The sequence below is a fragment of the Podarcis erhardii genome (assembly GCF_964252035.2).
Source record: "Podarcis erhardii genome assembly, chromosome: 10".
Taxonomy (NCBI): domain Eukaryota; kingdom Metazoa; phylum Chordata; class Lepidosauria; order Squamata; family Lacertidae; genus Podarcis; species Podarcis erhardii.
Genome location: NC_138500.1, coordinates 66,648,904 through 66,667,576, shown reverse-complemented (window position 1 = coordinate 66,667,576; position 18,673 = coordinate 66,648,904). Strand labels below are relative to the sequence as shown.

Genomic DNA, 18,673 nt, shown 5'->3' with positions numbered 1-18,673 from the left:
GCATGTAGCAGCACTCATAGAAGTGATGAATGAGGAAGTGGGAGAGATGGGGGTGGGTAGAGATTCACTTGGGACAACGCCATTATCCAAGAGGCTGGGTTCTATAGCCTCTCTCTGTAAAGAATGAAATAAAAAAGGACGGTGAGAAACCTTTCCTTGTCTTTATACAGGGGTACCTTGGTTCTCAAACGCCTTGGTTCTCAAACAACCTGGAACCCAAACACTGCAAACCTGGAAGTAAGTGTTCCGGTTTGTGAACTTCTTTCAGAAGCCAAACGTGCTCCGTTTTGAAAGTTATGCTTCCGATTTGAGTGCCACACTTCCGTTTTGAGTGTTACGCTGAGATCTGTCTGTTTTTGCTATTTATTTTGCGTTTTTGTTTTTGTGACTGCGTGGAACCCAGTTCAGCTACTGACTGATTGATTTATGACTGAGGTATATTGTTTATTGCTTTCATTTTAGGGATCAATGGTCTCGTTAGTAAAATTCATGTTAAATTGCTGTTTTAGGGGTTGTTTTCAAAAGTCTGGAACAGATTAATCCATTTTGCATTACTTCCTATGGGAAAGTGCGCCTTGGTTTTGGAACGCTTTGGTTTTGGAACAGACTTCCGGAACGGATGAAGTTTGAGAACCAAGGTACCACTGTACTTTCTTGGGCAACCAGCTGGGAACCACTGGGAGCATCCTGACAACTTAGTGCTAAAAACAACAACACCCGAATGCAATATAGTTTAGCCTACCCACTTCTGCAGTGCTTCTTATCTCTTGGAGACCCCACGGCGTGTGATGCTGGTAGAAGGGATATTGTTCCCTCGTAGTAATGATGAGAGAGAAAGGTCTTGAAACCTGGGGGGTGGGGTGGGGAGAATTAAGAAATGACAATGTCTTATAAATCAACACAAATTATTTCTGTCCGTTCTGCCAACTCTCTTGCAGAACTGCATGGAGACACTCGCTCTGCCATCTTCTTATTGATTTTTTTGACATCCCAAGCTTGTTGCTTCCTTCTCCCACCGTTCGGCTCATATGCAGTTGTATATTTAAGCATTAGCCTGGCAGCTTCAGGAGGAGATGGTACTGCATGCAGAGGATAGCAGAGGAAGGTTCTGGCGCCTTCTGTCTCCCATGAGTTGGGAGCCCCCGTGCCCATAAGTGGGCTGTTAACAGACGGACGAACCCCTCTGCCTTTCCTTTGCCAGCCCTTAGGAAGCCCGTAAACATTTTTGCAGGCTGGTAACATTCACGGCCTTTTTATAACAAGGCTGGCTCCGTAATGGTTGTCCTTGGAGAAAAATACGGGTTTTATTGGCAACTTGGTTCTCTGCAGGTTCACACAGAAGGACGGAGAACGAAATACAAAAGGTTACCTGAGAGGTCGTATCTGACGGGTCCCATCCAGCGTTTCCCCTCGCTGTCTTTCAATATATCGCCGTAAAAACCATACCCCAAGAGGGAGACAAAGTATTTCAGTAACGTGTTGTGGTGATGCACTGAAGAGACATCGAGAGGCTGAGTGTCTCCTGTCGACAAGAGACAATTCAGATGATAAGGGAGGCTGCAGTTGCGTTAGTCTGCAAATCCAACATTGAGGCAAAAGGTAAAGGACCCCTGGACAGTTAAGTCCAGTCAAATTCGACTATGGGGTTGTGGCGCTCATCTTGCTTTCAGGCTGAGGGAGCCGGCATTTGTCCACAGACAGCTTTCCGGGTCATGTGGCCAGCAGGACTAAACCGCTTCTGGCGCATGGAGCACCGTGACGGAAGCCAGAGTGCATGGAAACGCCCTTTACCTTCCCGCCACTGTGGTACCTATTTATTTACTTGCGCTGATATGCTTTTGAACTGTTATGTTGGCAGGAGGTGGGACAGAGCAAAGGGAGTTTACAGGATTCGAACCGCCGACCTTACAATTGGCAAGCCCAAGAGGCTCAGTGGTTTAGACCACAGCGCTACCCACGTTCCCAAATCCAGCACTGAACTGAGAGATGAGGACAGTATTTGCTGCATGACAATTCGGGTCTGTGAGAGTGGTGGAGAACAACTGCTCCATGGAACTAATTCAGCCATTTGGGGGCAAACCACACTCATACTGCCAATCACCTGTCACCATATGAACATCAGGCACGGGAGAGTTAAAATTATAGCTAACAGCTATGCCGAAAAAGTTTCTACATTGACCGACACATTAAGGCAGGACACCCACAGAATTCAGGCGCCAGAAACAGCGTTAATTAATAATTGTTCATTTTATGAACAATGCTTCTCTGTGACTGTCTGACAGAGCAATATTACATAACACGTATTCGTGCCTTCACGGCACCAGTGGAATGGTCTCTGATGTGTACCCAGTCTGGGAGGGGGAAAAACATAACCGGAAAATACAGAAACGGTGTAAAATTGGTGGACATGCCCCTGGAAACGCCACCCAGGGCACAAAATCCGTAGGCGGGGACTTACCCACAATGATATGCAAGGCTGAAGTCACTGGATCATTGATGCCAACCGTTGAATAGCAAACACAGTCCGTTGAACCTGGGAAAGGAATTTCACAGCACAGTGAAGACACATAAAGAAAACAGCCATTCCTTTCCCCTACCCCCAAACCCACGATCATCTCTTGTCCCTATGAACTGGCTCACTTGCTTGAGTTATCGAGAGCTGTGCAATCTTGAAGCTCCAAGGTTCTGTGCTCTCTACTTCCGCTGTGTGCTTTGTAGGAGTGAGTCAGAGGATGAGAGCGAGGAAGGAACTACCTTAGGGTGGTAAATAGTTTTCCTTAGCTGCCTGTGGTGCTCTGGGCGATCAGGCAGGAAGATATTTTGAAGCCTTCTCTTCCTTTTAGGCTATGATTGAGCACTGTAAGCAGGTGGGCAGCTCTTTTTGCAGTCCAGTAACCCTTCTAAGCTTTTCTGCAGAGCATATTTACTCATTTCCAGTCCGGTGATTCTAACTTAATGACAGGGATCTTCGAAACCCGTTGTGTGAATCCAAATCTGTACAATGTACTGTGACTTAGGGCAGATTCCTTTTGGACGTTCTCCTGCAAAAGCCTTGCTTAAAAAAAAAGAAAAGTATTAACTAATTAATAAATTTTACATTCCCCCGCCATCTTTCCTCCGAGGAGCTCAAGGTGGTCTGCATGATTTTCCTCCTCCCAAATTATCTACATAACCACCTTGCAGGCTTTCTAATTGAACTTTGTGATTTTACAGTTGTAATGCATTTTTTAGTCTTACTGCGTTGGATCTCTTGTACGCTGCTTAGAGACAACTGGGATCAAGTGGTTTACAAATAGTTGAAATAAATAGGTAATCCGGTGAGCTTTGTGGCTGACTAGAGTATCTGAATTCTGGTCTCCTAGATCCTAGGCCAATGCTCTAACCACTACAGTGGTACCTCGGGTTAAGTACTTAATTCGTTCCGGAGGTCTGTTCTTAACCCGAAACTGTTCTTAGCTAATGGGGCCTCCTGCTGCTGCCATGCCGCCGGAGCACGATTATTGTTCTCATCCTGAAGCAAAGTTCTTAACCCAAGGTACTATTTCTGGGTTAGTGGAGTCTGTAACCTGAAGCGTATATAACCTGAAGCGTATGTAACCCGAGGTACCACTGTACTTCACACCGTCTCTCAATACTTATTTCCGTGAGTCTTGCATGGCAGTACACAGATAAAAATGAATGAAAGAAATACTGAATGCTTAAAATGTGCCGGAACTGGGAGTGACATTCCAGATAAGTCTTGACCAGCACAGAATAGTCTGAAAGTATTACTTCCTATGATGATGTTTCTTTTAATGCAGCCTAAGATCGCATTTGCTTTTTTAGCAGATGCATCACACTGCTGGCTCGTGTTCAGTTTTGCAGCCAGTCAAGACCCCTGGATCCTTTTCACACGAGCCAGGCCTCCTCCATCTTTTGTTTCTGCTCAGCTTTGCAATGAAGTTCAATACATCTGTGTACCTTGACGTTCACCTTGTTGGTCTGCCTAGCATTCCAGATTTGAATCTGTTTTCTATGGTGTTCGCGATCGGTCTCAGCTTCAAGTCATCCACAAGTCCGCAGCACCCTTTCTATGTCTGCATCCAGGTCATTTATAAACCTGTTAAATAGCACAGGTCCAAGAACTGAGCCCAGGAATTCCTGAAAACAGACGTATACCCCCCCCCCCGTTTCTCGGACATATACTAAGGAAAGCTGACTGCTCCATTTAGGTGACGTGTCAACGTTCGCTAGCGACTATCTGAACTGTCAGACACTTTGGATTTCCCCCTCTTGGGACTGTCAGCTTCTACATGCGAATGTCGACATATGCTGTATATCCAAAATGTGACGAAACACGATGGAATTGCTTAGGGCATGGTAATGGCCCTGGGACAGCCGACTGTAGAATTTTCTTCCTTTCCACCCAGCAGACAGGAGAGACATTTCCTTCCCTCGCCTCTCTCGCTAACCGTTTTATGCAGTTTGACAGGACGAAGTTGTGGTGTTTGCTTTCTCCTTGATAACTCAGGCAGGAGGGTCAACGCAATGTTTCGAGAGAGGTGTAGAGGGAGATTGATCTGTTGTTAAAGAGCTGCGGTGGAAATCCTTTTGTCAAGCTTGTGCTGTTTGTCCAGGGCAGAACAAAAGAATTAGGCTTAGTGCGTGCTTAAGCAAAATTTTGATTTGTCAGGCAGGTGGGTGGAATGAACGCGGCTAAACGGAGGGAAAAGACGGGAACAGTTTGAGCCGCCCTTTACAGAGCAGACCAGTGAATTCGTACCAACGAAATCTCTGCAAGTTAATAAACATCAAGGTTATATCAAGCAGATATTTCTGACCCGGGGAGATACATTTTGACTCCGAAAGCCCACCCAAAACCCCCCGATTCAATTGGGTTGAATTTTTGATTGCGGCACTTCTCTCCGTCTAATAAAAGCTGTCCTCATTGGACAGCCGACCAATATAAGGAAGGACACCCACACCCAAAAAATGTGGGGAATGGTGGCTGGGAGAGGGCCTTCTCTGCATCAGCCCCTGAAACTGTGGAAGTCCCTCCCCATAGAGGTACGACAGTAGTGTCTGCTGCATGCCAAAAACACACCTCCAGCCTTTGATGGTGAAGGCATTTTGTTTTGCTGAATGTATATTGTTCTGCGTGCTTTACTTGGGGTCCCCCCCCCCATATAATTGTTTTTATCACTGTATATTATATTCCTGCAACCCACCCTGTGTGAAGGGCAGGTGAGGAATGCTATTTTAAAAATTAACTACGGTAATTAAATAGTATGACCGTGACAGAAACCCTGCTAGTGAAAAACAGGTTTCTGAGTTTGGCCCTGGCATATGACAAGCCCTGCTTAAACTGACAATTAATTTATGTGCCAAAGGTACATCGGTTTTCTGGTGAGCCAGTGTTCACCATTGAGCTTTTTTAAAAAATTAAAAATGAATAGTAGATTATACACCCTGTGAGTGGCACTATTCAGTTATATATCCCTTCAGTGAGACGTAGTAGCAGCTGCCACCATCACAATCTCCTTCCACGGAAAGGCCCATGGCAGTAACTCAAATTGCCGCCTAGTAACAAGGAGTGACGGCAAGGCCAATTTCCTCAGCTTCCTGGGACCAATGTTCCTCTCCTCTGCCCATAGGTCATCAGGGCTGAAGGCAGCTGGACTTCGAAATATGTGGAGGCCACTGGCTTGGAGAAGGCTGGACTACTGCATCAGTGCACTATATGGGCTGCCCTTGAAGATGGTTCGGGAACTGCAGTTAGCCCAAAACACAACCGCGAAGCTGTGATCCCTGGGACCAGGCACTGTGATCACAGTACACTTGTGCTCGGTCAATTGTGCTGGCTCCCAGGTCATTTCAAGTCTTCAAAAATTGCTTGGGGGCTTTAAGGCCCTTCATGGTTTGGGGATGCCAGACTTTTTTCCTTGCACGCCTGCCCATGCTGTAAGACTTACAACAGAGGACCTTCACTGGGTGTCTAAGGTGTGGCAGGTATCTGTGCCACAAGTGAAGACCTTTTAAAAATAAAGGAGAATAATAAATCCCGGCTTTTAGACTCTATGTCATGGGTAGGCAAACTAAGGCCCGGATTCCCTCAGCTCTGACTCCTGGTTGATGGGCGTCGGTGAAGTTCAACAACAGGTGATTTGCTCTTGATCTAGTCTAAGGCATGGGTAGGCAAACTAAGGCCCAGGGGCCGGATCCGGCCCAATCGCCTTCTAAATCCGGCCCACAGACAGTCCGGGAACCAGTGTGTTTTTACCTGAGTAGAATGTGTCCTTTTATTTAAAATGCATCTCTGGGTTATTTGTGGGGAATAGGAATTTGTTCTCCTTTCTTTTTCTTTTCAAAATATAGTCCGGCCCCCCACAAGGTCAGTGGACCGGCCCCCTGCTGAAAAAGATTGCCGAGCCCTGAATGTTACAGTTGGCTTTCTCCTACTTTGCATTTGCTCTTACATCTGAAGGCGAGCCTGTTTAGGATAGTTTTTAGAGTCTGATGTTTTATCGTGTTTTTAATATTCTGTTGGGAGCTGCCCAGAGTGGCTGGGTATAAATGGGCGGGGTATAAATAAATAAATAAATAAATAAATTATTATTATTATTATTATTATTATTATTATTATTATTATTATTATTATTGTAAAGGTAAAGGGACCCCTGACCATTAGGTCCAGTCTTGACCGATTATGGGGTTGTGGCGCTCATCTCGCTTTAGTGGCTAAGGGAGGCGGCGTACAGCTTCTGGGTCATGTGGCCAGCATGACTAAGCCGCTTCTGGCAAACCAGAGCAGCGCACGAAAACGCCGTTTACCTTCCCGCCGGAGCGGTACCTATTTATCTACTTGCACTTTGACGTGCTTTCGAACTGCTAGGTGGGCAGGAGCAGGGACTGAGCAACGGGCGCGCACCCCGTCACAGGGATTCGAACTGCCGACCTTCTGATCGGCAAGTCCTAGGCTCTGTGGTTTAACCCACAGCGCCACCCATGTCCCTATTATTATTATTATTATTATTATTATTATTATTATTATTATTTCTTCTGCTGCCTGTGTTTTAATGCTTTTGTCTTAATTTGTTTAGCACCATTTTAAACTTTTTGTCAGTTGCCCTAGGAACTTGTTGAAAGGCGAAGTATAAATCATGTCCACAACCAAATAAAGAGACTAGTTTGGAGGATACTTCCCAATTTAAAAGGAAAGTTATAGATTGAGGGCTCATGAGGCAGGTGTGAAGTCCAAACTATTCCTAGCAAAATCCACCAAGATGTGTTCTTTCTTTAGACTAAATCCTGACGTGTCCATAGCTCTCGAAATAGAATTCCCTAGGAACACACTTTCAGGCAAACCTGAAAGGCTTGCCTTTACATATAAATAAAAGGACTAGGGTTTGTTCCAGTGAGAATAGACAGTCCTGGAAAACACATGTCAAAGGTACTAACAGCCCACAAACAACAAACAATGAGACAATGCTATATCTTCACAAAAGACAAAACAATCTAAATCTAAAACGTAGCCCAAATGCTATAAATTTGCTAAAGCAATGTAGAATAAGTGCAGGGTGGTAATCCTGCGGTGTCCTATTTGCTATAAGCTCCCTGAACTATGGAGGGACACCAATGGGAAGTTGGGATGCTGTTCCTGAACATAGGATTCCAGGCTCCTGGACTAAATTTTTAAGTTATATTGAGACTAATCTGGGAATTAATAATTTAACAGCAGACGATAATTAATACCTGCGACGTTTAGAGCTCTTGTTAGAATAACTGCAGAAACTATACAAGATTACATAACCCTAAATCGAGTGGATGGAGGTCTACTGTTTGTACTGTTTGTTTGTACAAGTTTGTATAAGTCTGTTTAAGTTTCTTTTCTTTTTTCCTTTTTGCTTTTTGGTGTGTGTATTTTCTTCTTGATATGTGTATTTTTTTATAAAGAAAAACTGTCTAATAAAGATATTAAAAAAAAAAAAAAGGATTCCAGGCTCCTTTAAATAAGGTCCTTCTGGCGTAAAACTGGCTGGCCCAAGAGAAAGGGGAAGAATGCTGGTGATAATTGGGTGGCAACACGAGAACGGGGCCTTCAAAGCAGTGGCTCCCCGTTTGTGGAATGCTCTCCCCAGGAAAGTTCGCCTGGCACCTTCATTATACACCTCTCGGCACCAGGCAAAAACGTTCCTTTTTAACCAGGCCTTTGGTTGATCTGATTTACATCTTATGCCCTTAAAAAATATATATATTATTTTTTGGTGGGGGGCTATTAGATTGTTATTTTTATTACGTATTTTGTGGTTGTTGTTTTTATTTTTATTCTGTCAACTGCCCTGAGACCCCTGTCTATAGGGCGGTATATAAATTTTAATAATAATAATAATAATAATAATACAGTGGTACCTCGCAAGACGAATGCCTTGAAAGACGAAAAACTCGCAAAATGAAAGAGTTTTTCGTTTTTTGAGTTGCTTTGCAAGACGGATTTCCCTATGGGCTTGCTTCGCAAGACGGAAACGTCTTGCAAGTTTGTTTCCTTTGTCTTGCAAGTTTGTTTCCTTTTTCTTAAAACCGTGCAATCACTTCGAGGAGCAACTCATAGCACGCGGTGTGGTAGCCTTTTTGAGGTTTTTGAAGACTTGGGTGATTTTTGAAGCTTTTCCAAAGTCCGTGCTTCGCAAGACGAAAAAATCGCAAGACGGAAAAACTCGCGGAACGAATTAATTTCGTCTTGCGAGGCACCACTTTAGAAGGCTCTATTATCTCACATACTCTGTGTCCTTACATCTTAATATGCCATAACAGTTAGGGCTGATCGCACATCCAGCCATGTAGAATGATGACACGGAAGAGAAACGAGCGGGATGATATCTGCATGTTCCAGTCTCTGACCTCTATGTATCCATCCATTATCTGTAAACAGAGCCATTCACGGGTTTGGCTAAACGCACAGAGGTTGGGGTGATGGAGGTCTGGCAACAGGTTGTGATCCTGTCGCTTCCCTTCATGTGCTCCTTTTTACACAGATACAGACAACCTCGAAATACCAGCAGCCACTTTGCACCCATGTTGTGATTCTAGGCTAGGTTCCTTGCCGCACAACCTGAGGGCTGATGAAACACGTAATAAATCATAACCGCAATATAATGACGTATGGCGAAAGTGAGCCGTTTTGCAATTCTTACCAGCTGGGATTATGCCAATCCTGATATTGCATTGGACTAATGGTGCTTTGGGGTTATTTTGATCTATGCCAGAATCCTTCTGCGTCCTTCCAATCAAACCATGCATCACTTCATTGAACATGCCGTCCCCACCAACACAAACAACACTGCCGGAAAATACACAAATTAAAACGCACACTCACAGCAAACGAAGGAATCAACAAATATGTCAAACACTCCTGACACAATAGATATGGTTCGCTTTATCAAGGAAGAAAGAAAAAGAAAAAAAGAAAAACCTCCCTTATCAAGTTCTCCAGGCTGGTTTACTGTGTGTCTTGAATTAATCTATTCAAAATGTAATTTCAGATCACAGAACAGTTGTAAACCTGTTTTACAGGGGGAAGGGGAAGAGTTGGGGCTAATTATAAAATAATTCTCCCCTAGTTTCTGCTGTTCCTTTGCGAGTACTCACAGACATCAGTTGAAAACAAAACAGTAAACACAAGGCAGACATCAACATGGAATACTGTTCCTCTTCCAACTTACAGATATTTCACCTAATGAGTTACCATTCGTAATCCCTACATAAGCCACTGCTTCTGGGCTGCTGTTCTGAAGATTTTACCATGGACAGCAAGAGTTCGTGAGCGACTCAATGGTCTTTTCAGCGATCCCCCAGGTGTAAAAATGGCTGGGAGATCATTTAAATGACCCAGCCACATTGGAAGGCCTAACCCTTCAGATATTTCCAATCAAATTCCTCACCAGTTGGTACTGCAAAATACCTTGGTTCTCAAACGCCTTGGTTCTCAAATGCCTTGGTTCCCAAACGCCAAAACCCCAAAAGTAAGTGTTCTAGTTTTCGAACGTTTTTCAGAAGCCAAACATCCGATTCAGCTGTTGGCCATTGTTTCCGGGGTGCCTGCACCAATCAGAAGCTGCGCCGTGGTTTTTGAATATTTCGGAAGTCAAACGGACTTCCGGAATGAAGTTTGGCGCTTTTGTTTTTGCCGTTTATTTTGAGTTTTTGAGGCTTTTTCGGTTAATTTGTTTTTGTGACTGTGTGGAACCCAGTTCAGCTACCGGGTTCAGCTACTGATTGTGTGACTGCAGAAATGGATAAAAGCCCCCCATCCAAACAATGACTATCATCAGTGCAGGTAAGAATTATTTTTTTAAAAATAATCTACAATACTGTCTTATTTATTTTATAGAACAGTACACTCATTATTGCTTTCATTTTATGGATCAATGGTCTCGTTAGATAGTAAAATTCATAACAAAATAATTTTTTTTTCCCTTCCAGTAGCACCTTAAAGACCAACTAAGTTAGTTCTTGGTATGAGCTTTCGTGTGCATGCACACTTCTTCAGATACGTGCATGCACACGAAAGCTCATACCAAGAACTAACTTAGTTAGTCTTTAAGGTGCTACTGGAAGGAAAAAAAAATTATTTTGTTTTGACTATGGCAGACCAACACGGCTACCTATCTGTAACTAGTAAAATTCATGTTAAATTGCTGTTTTAGTGGTTGTTTTTAAAAGTCTGGAACGAATTAATCTGTTCTGAATTACTTTCTATGGGATAGCGCGCCTTGGTTTTGGAACGCTTTGGTTATGGAACGGACTTCTAGAATGGATTAAGTTTGAGAACCAAGGTACCATTGTACCGGCCTTCTGCAATGGGGGAAGTCTTCATTTGGGAAAGTTTTCAAGGAATGCTGAGCTGCCAGGTTGATCCCCGTTCATGTGATGTTTAAACACACAGCAGAAACAAGCGTTAATTCGTTAGAGGCGGCTGAATTCTCCTACAGTTCAACAGCTGGCTGTGATATGTCGCAGAGACAGACAGAAAGCTCTGCATGTCACATTTGGATAACGGGAAAGCCATCATCTCATCTAGCTCTGCATTTGCTGCCCTCATCATCTGCTGTGAGATATCTGCCTATATTTGAAAAGATAAATTGGAAAACATTTTCCCCCCTACACCAACTGCATTATCTCAAGCAGTTGCTCAAAGTTAACACCTCCTATCCAAAGCTCTCTCTTTCATTTGTGAGACCAAAGGGACAAAGACAGCAAGTGGAAATGATGCGGGATTGGTATAGAACGCTGGTAATTTGTCTGCTTGTAACCGCCGGCCGATCTGTCTATAACAACTAGAGCGTCCATATATTCCGAGCCTCAGGAATGATCCAGGATGCCTGTCCCGTCCTACAACCATTTCCATGCCCGGCGTAATTGGAATCTCAATACTATTTGACTCGGCGTTGTAGTAATTAGGGGAGGATTAATGCACGAGGAATTGTGACTTGGTGAGAAGGCCTTGCATTAGCAGGGCACATGGCGGTTTAATTAATCTCCGTCTTAACGGGCACGGCAGAAGCAGCGAATTAGCATTCCTATACCAGGTGCCCATGATCCTGAGATCTCTGTGTGTGTTGCAGGACTCAGGGGGAGGAAAAGAGAGCTGGGAATGCAGGCTCTCCCATCGCCAGCAACAGACAAGCCCTGCTATATGCATGGACCAGTTCTGTTGGATTATAGCCTGTATGCGCAGAAATAGGAGAGCAGAAGGGAAATTACCGTATTTTTCGCTCTATAAGATGCACCAGACCACAAGACGCACCTAGTTTTTGGAGGAGGAAAACAAGAAAAAAAATATTCTGAATCTCAGAAGCCAGAACAGCAAGAGGGAAAGCAGCAATCTCTCTTGCTGTTCTGGCTTCTGTGATAGTTGTGCAGCCTGCATTCGCTCCATAATATTCACACACATTTCCCCTTACTTTTTAGGAGGGAAAAAGTGAGTCTTATAGAGCAAAAAAATACGGTAGCTTGCTTGGGGATATCTCCCCACAGCCCAACCCATCTTCCTCCCAAAGGGCGATTAGAATTGGCTAAACTTTCTGAGAATATACCGGTGAGGATTATAAACATGCACAATGATAAATAAATGTGCTACGCCGTCGATAAGAGGCATCATTAGGTATTACAAAGCTTTCCTGGAAGATTTATGGGCCAAGAGGAACTTGTTTCACTGGGCATCAATTAAGGCATCGCCGTTTTTCACGCGTCTCCTAAATTATCAGAAAGCAAAGGCAACAAGCATTTGAGCAGCACACTCTGGAGTCTAGAAAACAAGCTGCTAGAGGACCATGAAAATTTGGGTCCCGGGCTTTTGGGACTCATCTACCCACGTTATCTGAAACCAAAGCATCGCATTGGTCACCAGATGTGAAATACCGTATTTTTTGCTCTATAAGACTCACTTTTCCCCTCCTAAAAAGTAAGGGGAAATGTGTGTGCATCTTATGGAGCGAATGCAGGCTGCACAGCTATCCCAGGAGCCAGAACAGCAAGAGGGATTGCTGCTTTCTCTGTGCAGCGATCCCTCTTGCTGTTCTGGCTTCTGGGATTCAGAATATTTTTTTTCTTGTTTTCCTCCTCCAAAAACTAGGTGCGTCTTGTGGTCTGGTGCGTCTTATAGAGCGAAAAATACGGTATATTGGCATTATTTCCAGCTCTCCTACGCCACTAGAGAAAATGCAAGATGTGCCAAAGCCCACTCGGCAGTACGACGCCCCAATGGTTTCAAAACATCACAGGGGCATCTCCGTCCCCTAAGACAACAATACTAAGCAGGCTCTCTTTGGGGTTCGTTTATGAATCGATCGGGACTGCGGCCTCAGCAGGTGCCTGGGAATAATGTCAGAAAGAGAGGCTCTAAATCAGGTGGCTGAAGCAAGCTCCTCGCAGCAATCTACACACTAAAAGGGATTCCCAAATTATTGGGCAGTCATTCCAGTTGTCTATTAAGCAGGGCACATGCAGACTGTGTACTTTATCTTAAAAAACAGATTAGTATAAGAGAGAGAGAGAGAACTTACCCATCGTATTTCTCTAGATTAACTTCAAGTAAGTTATCCCTAGCATGATTAGCGCGTTCAGTGACTGAGGGGGGAAAGAAAAGGAACAAACAGCTTTAGGACATAATATTAAAAGGAGGATCATATGTGCACATAAATGATTAAGGAAGGGAGAAAACTACTGGTTTATGACCATTTTGCTTCCTGACACTTATTGTTGTTGCAGCTGCCTGAGGGAGGATTGTGATAAACCATATCATATTTGACCAAGCTGCAGCTCCACCCATTGTTACGTAGGGTGTCATCCAGGACTAGCCCATCTATTTTACATACTGTAACTCTGCTGCCATTTTTTATTGATTACAATTTGGTAATCATTCGCTGCAATTGCTGAGAGTGAATTCCTGTTATAATAACCTGCTGTTATTTTGAGAGTTCATCTTGCGGCGCATTATTATATTCTTATGGGTTATTTATTGCTTTATTCAATACAAGTTCATTTTAAATGCAGGGGTTTTTCGTGATCAGGTTGCGTGATCTTCGTTGCATGTTCTGTTGTTTGTTCTGCCTGCAAACCGCCTTGTGTATAGCAATATAGGAAGCTGTTATAGAATGCAGATATGGCTCATTCGTGAAACAGGGCAGGGCTGCAGTAGACTCGCCTCCATGGGCAAACTGCAACCACAGCGTACACTGCCACAATTGGGGCATGCCAGATGATTACGGGCTTATGAACCCAGATGACCAGGAAAGGGGAACCCTGTGGTGGACGCCCATCAGCCCCAGCCAGCGTTCCCAATGATTCAAGGATGATGGGAAACATCAAGACAACCCATAGCTGTCAACTTACAGATTTGAAAATAAGGGACCAGCAGCCAAAATAAGGGATTTTGCGGGCACAGGTATGTTCAACTTCTGAGCCCCTCCGAGCCAAAGGCAGAAAGCCCAGCCAGCAGCCAAACGAAGCCTGAAGCCTCAAGGAAAACCACCGTCACCTCTCCGCTGGGAAGCGCTAAGCAAAGGTGAGTCCCTAGGCAATGCAGCCAATTTGATCAGCACAAGGTATGCAAGCTCCCCCCTCAGTCGTTCTTAAAACTCCTTATTGGGTGAGCAATGCAGCCAAGCAACACAGTTGGAGCTTCCCACCTCCCTGGGAGGGAGAGGAGCTGCTTCCTTTGAAACCTGGGGAATTTAAGGGACATCATCAATAAGGGACAGCAGCGGGACATGGCGCTGAGATAAGGGACTGTCCCGCCAAATAAGGGACGCTTGACAGCTATGAGACAACCTTTGGAGAGCCACAGCTTCTTCACTTCCTGCTTGTATGATAGCATACCTGGCAACATTTCTCTGATGAAAATAGGGACGTCTTATTCCATAATGATACCATATTGACCCAAATATAAGCTGCACTCTCAAATAAGCTGCAAAATTCAAGGGCTGCTTAGGGGAGGCTTGGGAGTGGGCAACTTTGCCCCACACCTCCGGGCTGCTTCCTGGGTGGGGGGTGGGGGTGTCGCTCTCAAAAGGCCATGGATATAAGCCACACTTTAACTTTTCACTGTTGGGATTTGGGAAAAAATAGCACGGCTTATATTCAGCCCAGTACGGTAATTTTGATATTTATACCCCACACATCTTACTGGGCAGTTTCCAACATGTATATAAAAACACCATAAAGCATTAAACATTTTTTTTTAAAAAAAAACCCTTCCCGATACAGGATTGCCTTCAGACGGCTCGGGGCTCATACCCTCCAACATTTCTCCAATGAAAACAGGGACTTCCTAATTGATTCTGGGATCAAATCAGAAACTGAGATGGCTTCTCTAAATCAGGGACGTCCCTGGAAAATGGGGACACTTGGAGGGTCTGTGATAGAGCCTGGCCTGTAGAAATTTCACCAGATTTCTGCCAGTCCCAGAGCCTCAAACGCTGTTTGCTATTCCCAGCTAGCAAATACTTCCCTTTGGGGCAATCACCCAAGTTTCCTATGGAAAAAATGGACCGTTATTCCAGCAAAAGAAGGAAGTGCATAATAGCTGGATAAGAAAAGGGGTAAGAAGCTACTACGTGGTCATCGGCCTCCTTGAAAGGAAAACAACAATCCTGTAATCTATATTCAGCATGGATTTGGAAAATATCTACACCAGTGCCAAATCTGAGGTGAACCCTGTACAAACAACATGGCTGCAAAATGCTTGGAGTTTTCACAGCACCTTTCTAAAAATACACACACATAGTAAATTGCCAGAAAGCCTTCCAGCAACATGCACAAAGGCCTGTCCAATCTCTTAGGAGTCTTTCTCAGCATGGCGATGGCAATCTGAACTCGAGCAAGGCTGTGTACATTTAGGAAAGAGGGAGAGGCTCAGGTGCCACTGAGCGGTGCTTGTTCTCTTGTTGACAACCAAAAAAGCACATGCAAATGTTTTCAGGTGGAGTTTTTCTTTTGTGCTATGCATGCTTATTTGTTTATTTGAGGACTGAGAAAGCGCTCTGCATCCAGAGAATTAAATAAGCACTGTGGAGCTTCCAGGGAGCTGCAAAATCTTGCAGCTGTTTCTCAGCAAACGGGCATTTTGCACTACGATGCACTCGGGGTTGACCTGAGATCCAACCACAGAGGCTGGATGTGGAAATGCAGCTGGGATGTGCAATCTGGACCATGGTTAGTGCAGTCAGAACCAGTGAAGGCAGTGAAGGTCCTGTGTGAGTGTCTGGAGGCGGTTGGAGGATGGATGACGGCTAATGGATTGAGGTTGAATCCTGACAAGACAGAAGTACTGTTTTGGGGGGACAGGAGGCGGGCAGCTGTGGAGGACTCCCTGGTCCTGAATGGGGTAACTGTGCCCCTGAAGGACCAGGTGCGCAGCCTGGGAGTCATTTTGGACTCACAGCTGTCCATGGAGGCACAGGTCAATTCTGTGTCCAGGGCAGCTGTCTACCAGCTCCATCTGGTACGCAGGCTGAGACCCTACCTGCCCGCGGACTGTCTCGCCAGAGTGGTGCATGCTCTGGTTATCTCCCACTTGGACTACTGCAATGCGCTCTATGTGGGGCTACCTTTGAAGGTGACCCGGAAACTACAACTAATCCAGAACGTGGCAGCTAGACTGGTGACTGGAAGCTGCCACCGAGACCATATAACACTGGTTTTGAAAGACCTACATTGGCTCCCAGTATGTTTCCAAGCACAATTCACACTGTTGGTGCTGACCTTTAAAGCCCTAAACGGCCTCGGTCCAGTATACCTGAAGGAGCGTCTCCACCCCCATCGTTCTGCCCGGACACTGAGGTCCAGCGCTGAGGGCCTTCTGGCGGTTCCCTAACTGCGAGAAGCCAAGTTACAGGGAACCAGGCAGAGGGCCTTCTCAGTAGTGGCGCCCTCCCTGTGGAATGCCCTCCCACCAGATGTCAAAGAGAACAACTACCAGACTTTTAGAAGACATCTTAAGGCAGCCCTGTTTAGGGAAGCTTTTAATGTTTGATGTATTACAGTATTTTAATATTTTTTTGGAAGCTGCCCAAAGTGGCTGGGGAAACCCAGCCAGATGGGCGGGGTATAAATAAATTATTATTATTATTATTATTATTATTATTATTATTATTATTATTATTATTATTGGGTTGTGTTGCGGCACAACTTTCCTTACCAGAATCGAGAAACTGCTTGTGTAGGTTCAGCGGAAAACCTCTGTTGCGTAACAGCATCAACATGGAATTAAGTTAAAGGCAGTTCTTTCTAAAACATGCACGAGATGAAGGAATGCATTTTATAACAGACCACTTTTACATTACTCACCTATAACATCTGTTGAAATGGAGGCTAGGCTAAACAATGGAGCTACCTTTTGTTCATAGATCTTCTCTCCTTGTTTTTTCCCACCGTACGGATTAATATATACAAGCAAGTGCTTTGGTCTAGAGGCTGCCAAAGTGAAAAAAGGTATACCAGTTAAAACTAAATAGTTTTTAGGATTATTCGCTCCTAAATTCCTTCATGCGCATCAGCGGGTTGTTTTGTTGTTGTTGTTTTTACAAAGCAATTTAGAGGACCAAGTTCATTGGAAATAATGATTCAAATGTAATAAACGCTATCATGACTGAACAGAGTACCAAAGGATTCCCACAAACTTTCAGTCAATGTCATACCATCTTTTTTTTTTTTTTGCATTTTAAGCCCTATTCTAGCATTCTTTCCCTTTTTCAGTTTTTTAAAAAGATGTTCAAGTAATAGGCCAGAAAATGGATAAGGGTGCATGATTTTTTGGGTGATATGTACAGTATAGTTAACTGAACTATAATTACTTTGGATAATTTTATCCCATTTCCCCCCAATAAATTCAAGACAGCCAGGCTACTTCTTCTCCCCCCTTTTTTTATTTATTTAATGTTTTATTAACCGTAGTTACATCCATACATCAAAGACATTTCATAGTCTGTAAATCAAACTCATCAAGATAAAAATTCCATCCAAGAGGTACAGGATATATTTTCATAAATTTGACTAACCATCCTTCTCAACATCTTTTCACTCTAGTAAACCTGTTGCCTAAATTTATCAGCAAAATCATAATAAAATATTAATACGCATCTATGTGTATTATATATCTGTTTTAACCCATTTAACCTTTATTTACAGAGCTTATTCAAAAGCTGCTACCAACTTCAGATTGCAACACTAATTTTTCAAGTAACTCTTTAGAGGTTTCCAGTTATCAATGAGCTCCTGTTTTTTCTTATCTTTAATCTTCTTCTCCTACACTTATGTCCCAGATGGTACTAGACTTCATGTATCATCCCTGACCAATGGCCCTGCTGGCCGAGTCTGCTGGAAGTTGGAATAATGCCACAGGAGAGGACCAGAGGTCCTCCATCCCTAGCCTAAAACAGGGCCATGTTAACACTATACATTATTTCTCTGCCCGGGGCTACAGTCCCCAAAATTCCCTGCAAAGAAGGATTGATTGTTAAACTGATCTGGGAATTGGTAGCTCTAGGAGGCAAATGGCGGGTCCTAATGACTCTAGGCACCTGTAACAAACCCCTTGCCCTGTTTTTTCTTTGCTGTACTCAAGGATTTTGATCTCCGTCCAAGGCAGCGGAGGAAACAAGTTGCACATCGAGAACTTACTCTGCAAATCAAGTAATTCTCTGAGCGCATGCATCCACCGATTACACAGTTGCTCATTAATGCACCAGAAGGTTACGTCTTTGCACCGCCAGCGGTGATTATGTACTCTCTTCGCATAATGCACTGCAAACAAACAAAAAAGGGTCATGTATACATGAGGCAGAATTCTGTCTGAAGAGTCCTTTAAACGCGGGGCGAAATTAACTCCAGAAAACATAATGGAACTTAGTATTTATACAGAGGTTGGTAGGGTTCAAAGAACTCCGCATGCATTATCTCATTAAAACGTACAACAATCCAATAAGATAGACCGGCATCGCTATCCCTGTACTGCAGCTGGGAATTTGAGGTAGAAGAAAAAAGAAAAAGATGCCATATCCAGAAGTGGGCGTGGGCCTAATTTGACTAGCTCCGCCCCAGGGTCACATGTCCCAAGTAGCCCCGCCCCATGTGATCTGGAACCCAGAGCAAGGCTCCCTCTCTGCAGACATTCACACTATATACACACAAACTTGGG

At 44.1% G+C, this 18,673-nt stretch overlaps 1 protein-coding gene across 1 annotated transcript in view; it reads right to left on the bottom strand.

Annotated features, from left to right (window-relative positions):
- Positions 1-18,673, bottom strand: part of CERK (ceramide kinase) — a 43,204-nt gene that overhangs the window by 7,801 nt on the left and 16,730 nt on the right. The window contains exons 3-9 of the mRNA XM_081877998.1: positions 18,157-18,279; positions 16,825-16,950; positions 13,041-13,104; positions 9,171-9,316; positions 2,459-2,533; positions 1,370-1,522; positions 743-848 (exon numbers count right to left, since the gene is read on the bottom strand). Of these exons, the coding sequence (XP_081734124.1) occupies positions 743-848; positions 1,370-1,522; positions 2,459-2,533; positions 9,171-9,316; positions 13,041-13,104; positions 16,825-16,950; positions 18,157-18,279 (793 nt within the window). The remainder of the gene's footprint in view (positions 1-742; positions 849-1,369; positions 1,523-2,458; positions 2,534-9,170; positions 9,317-13,040; positions 13,105-16,824; positions 16,951-18,156; positions 18,280-18,673) is intronic.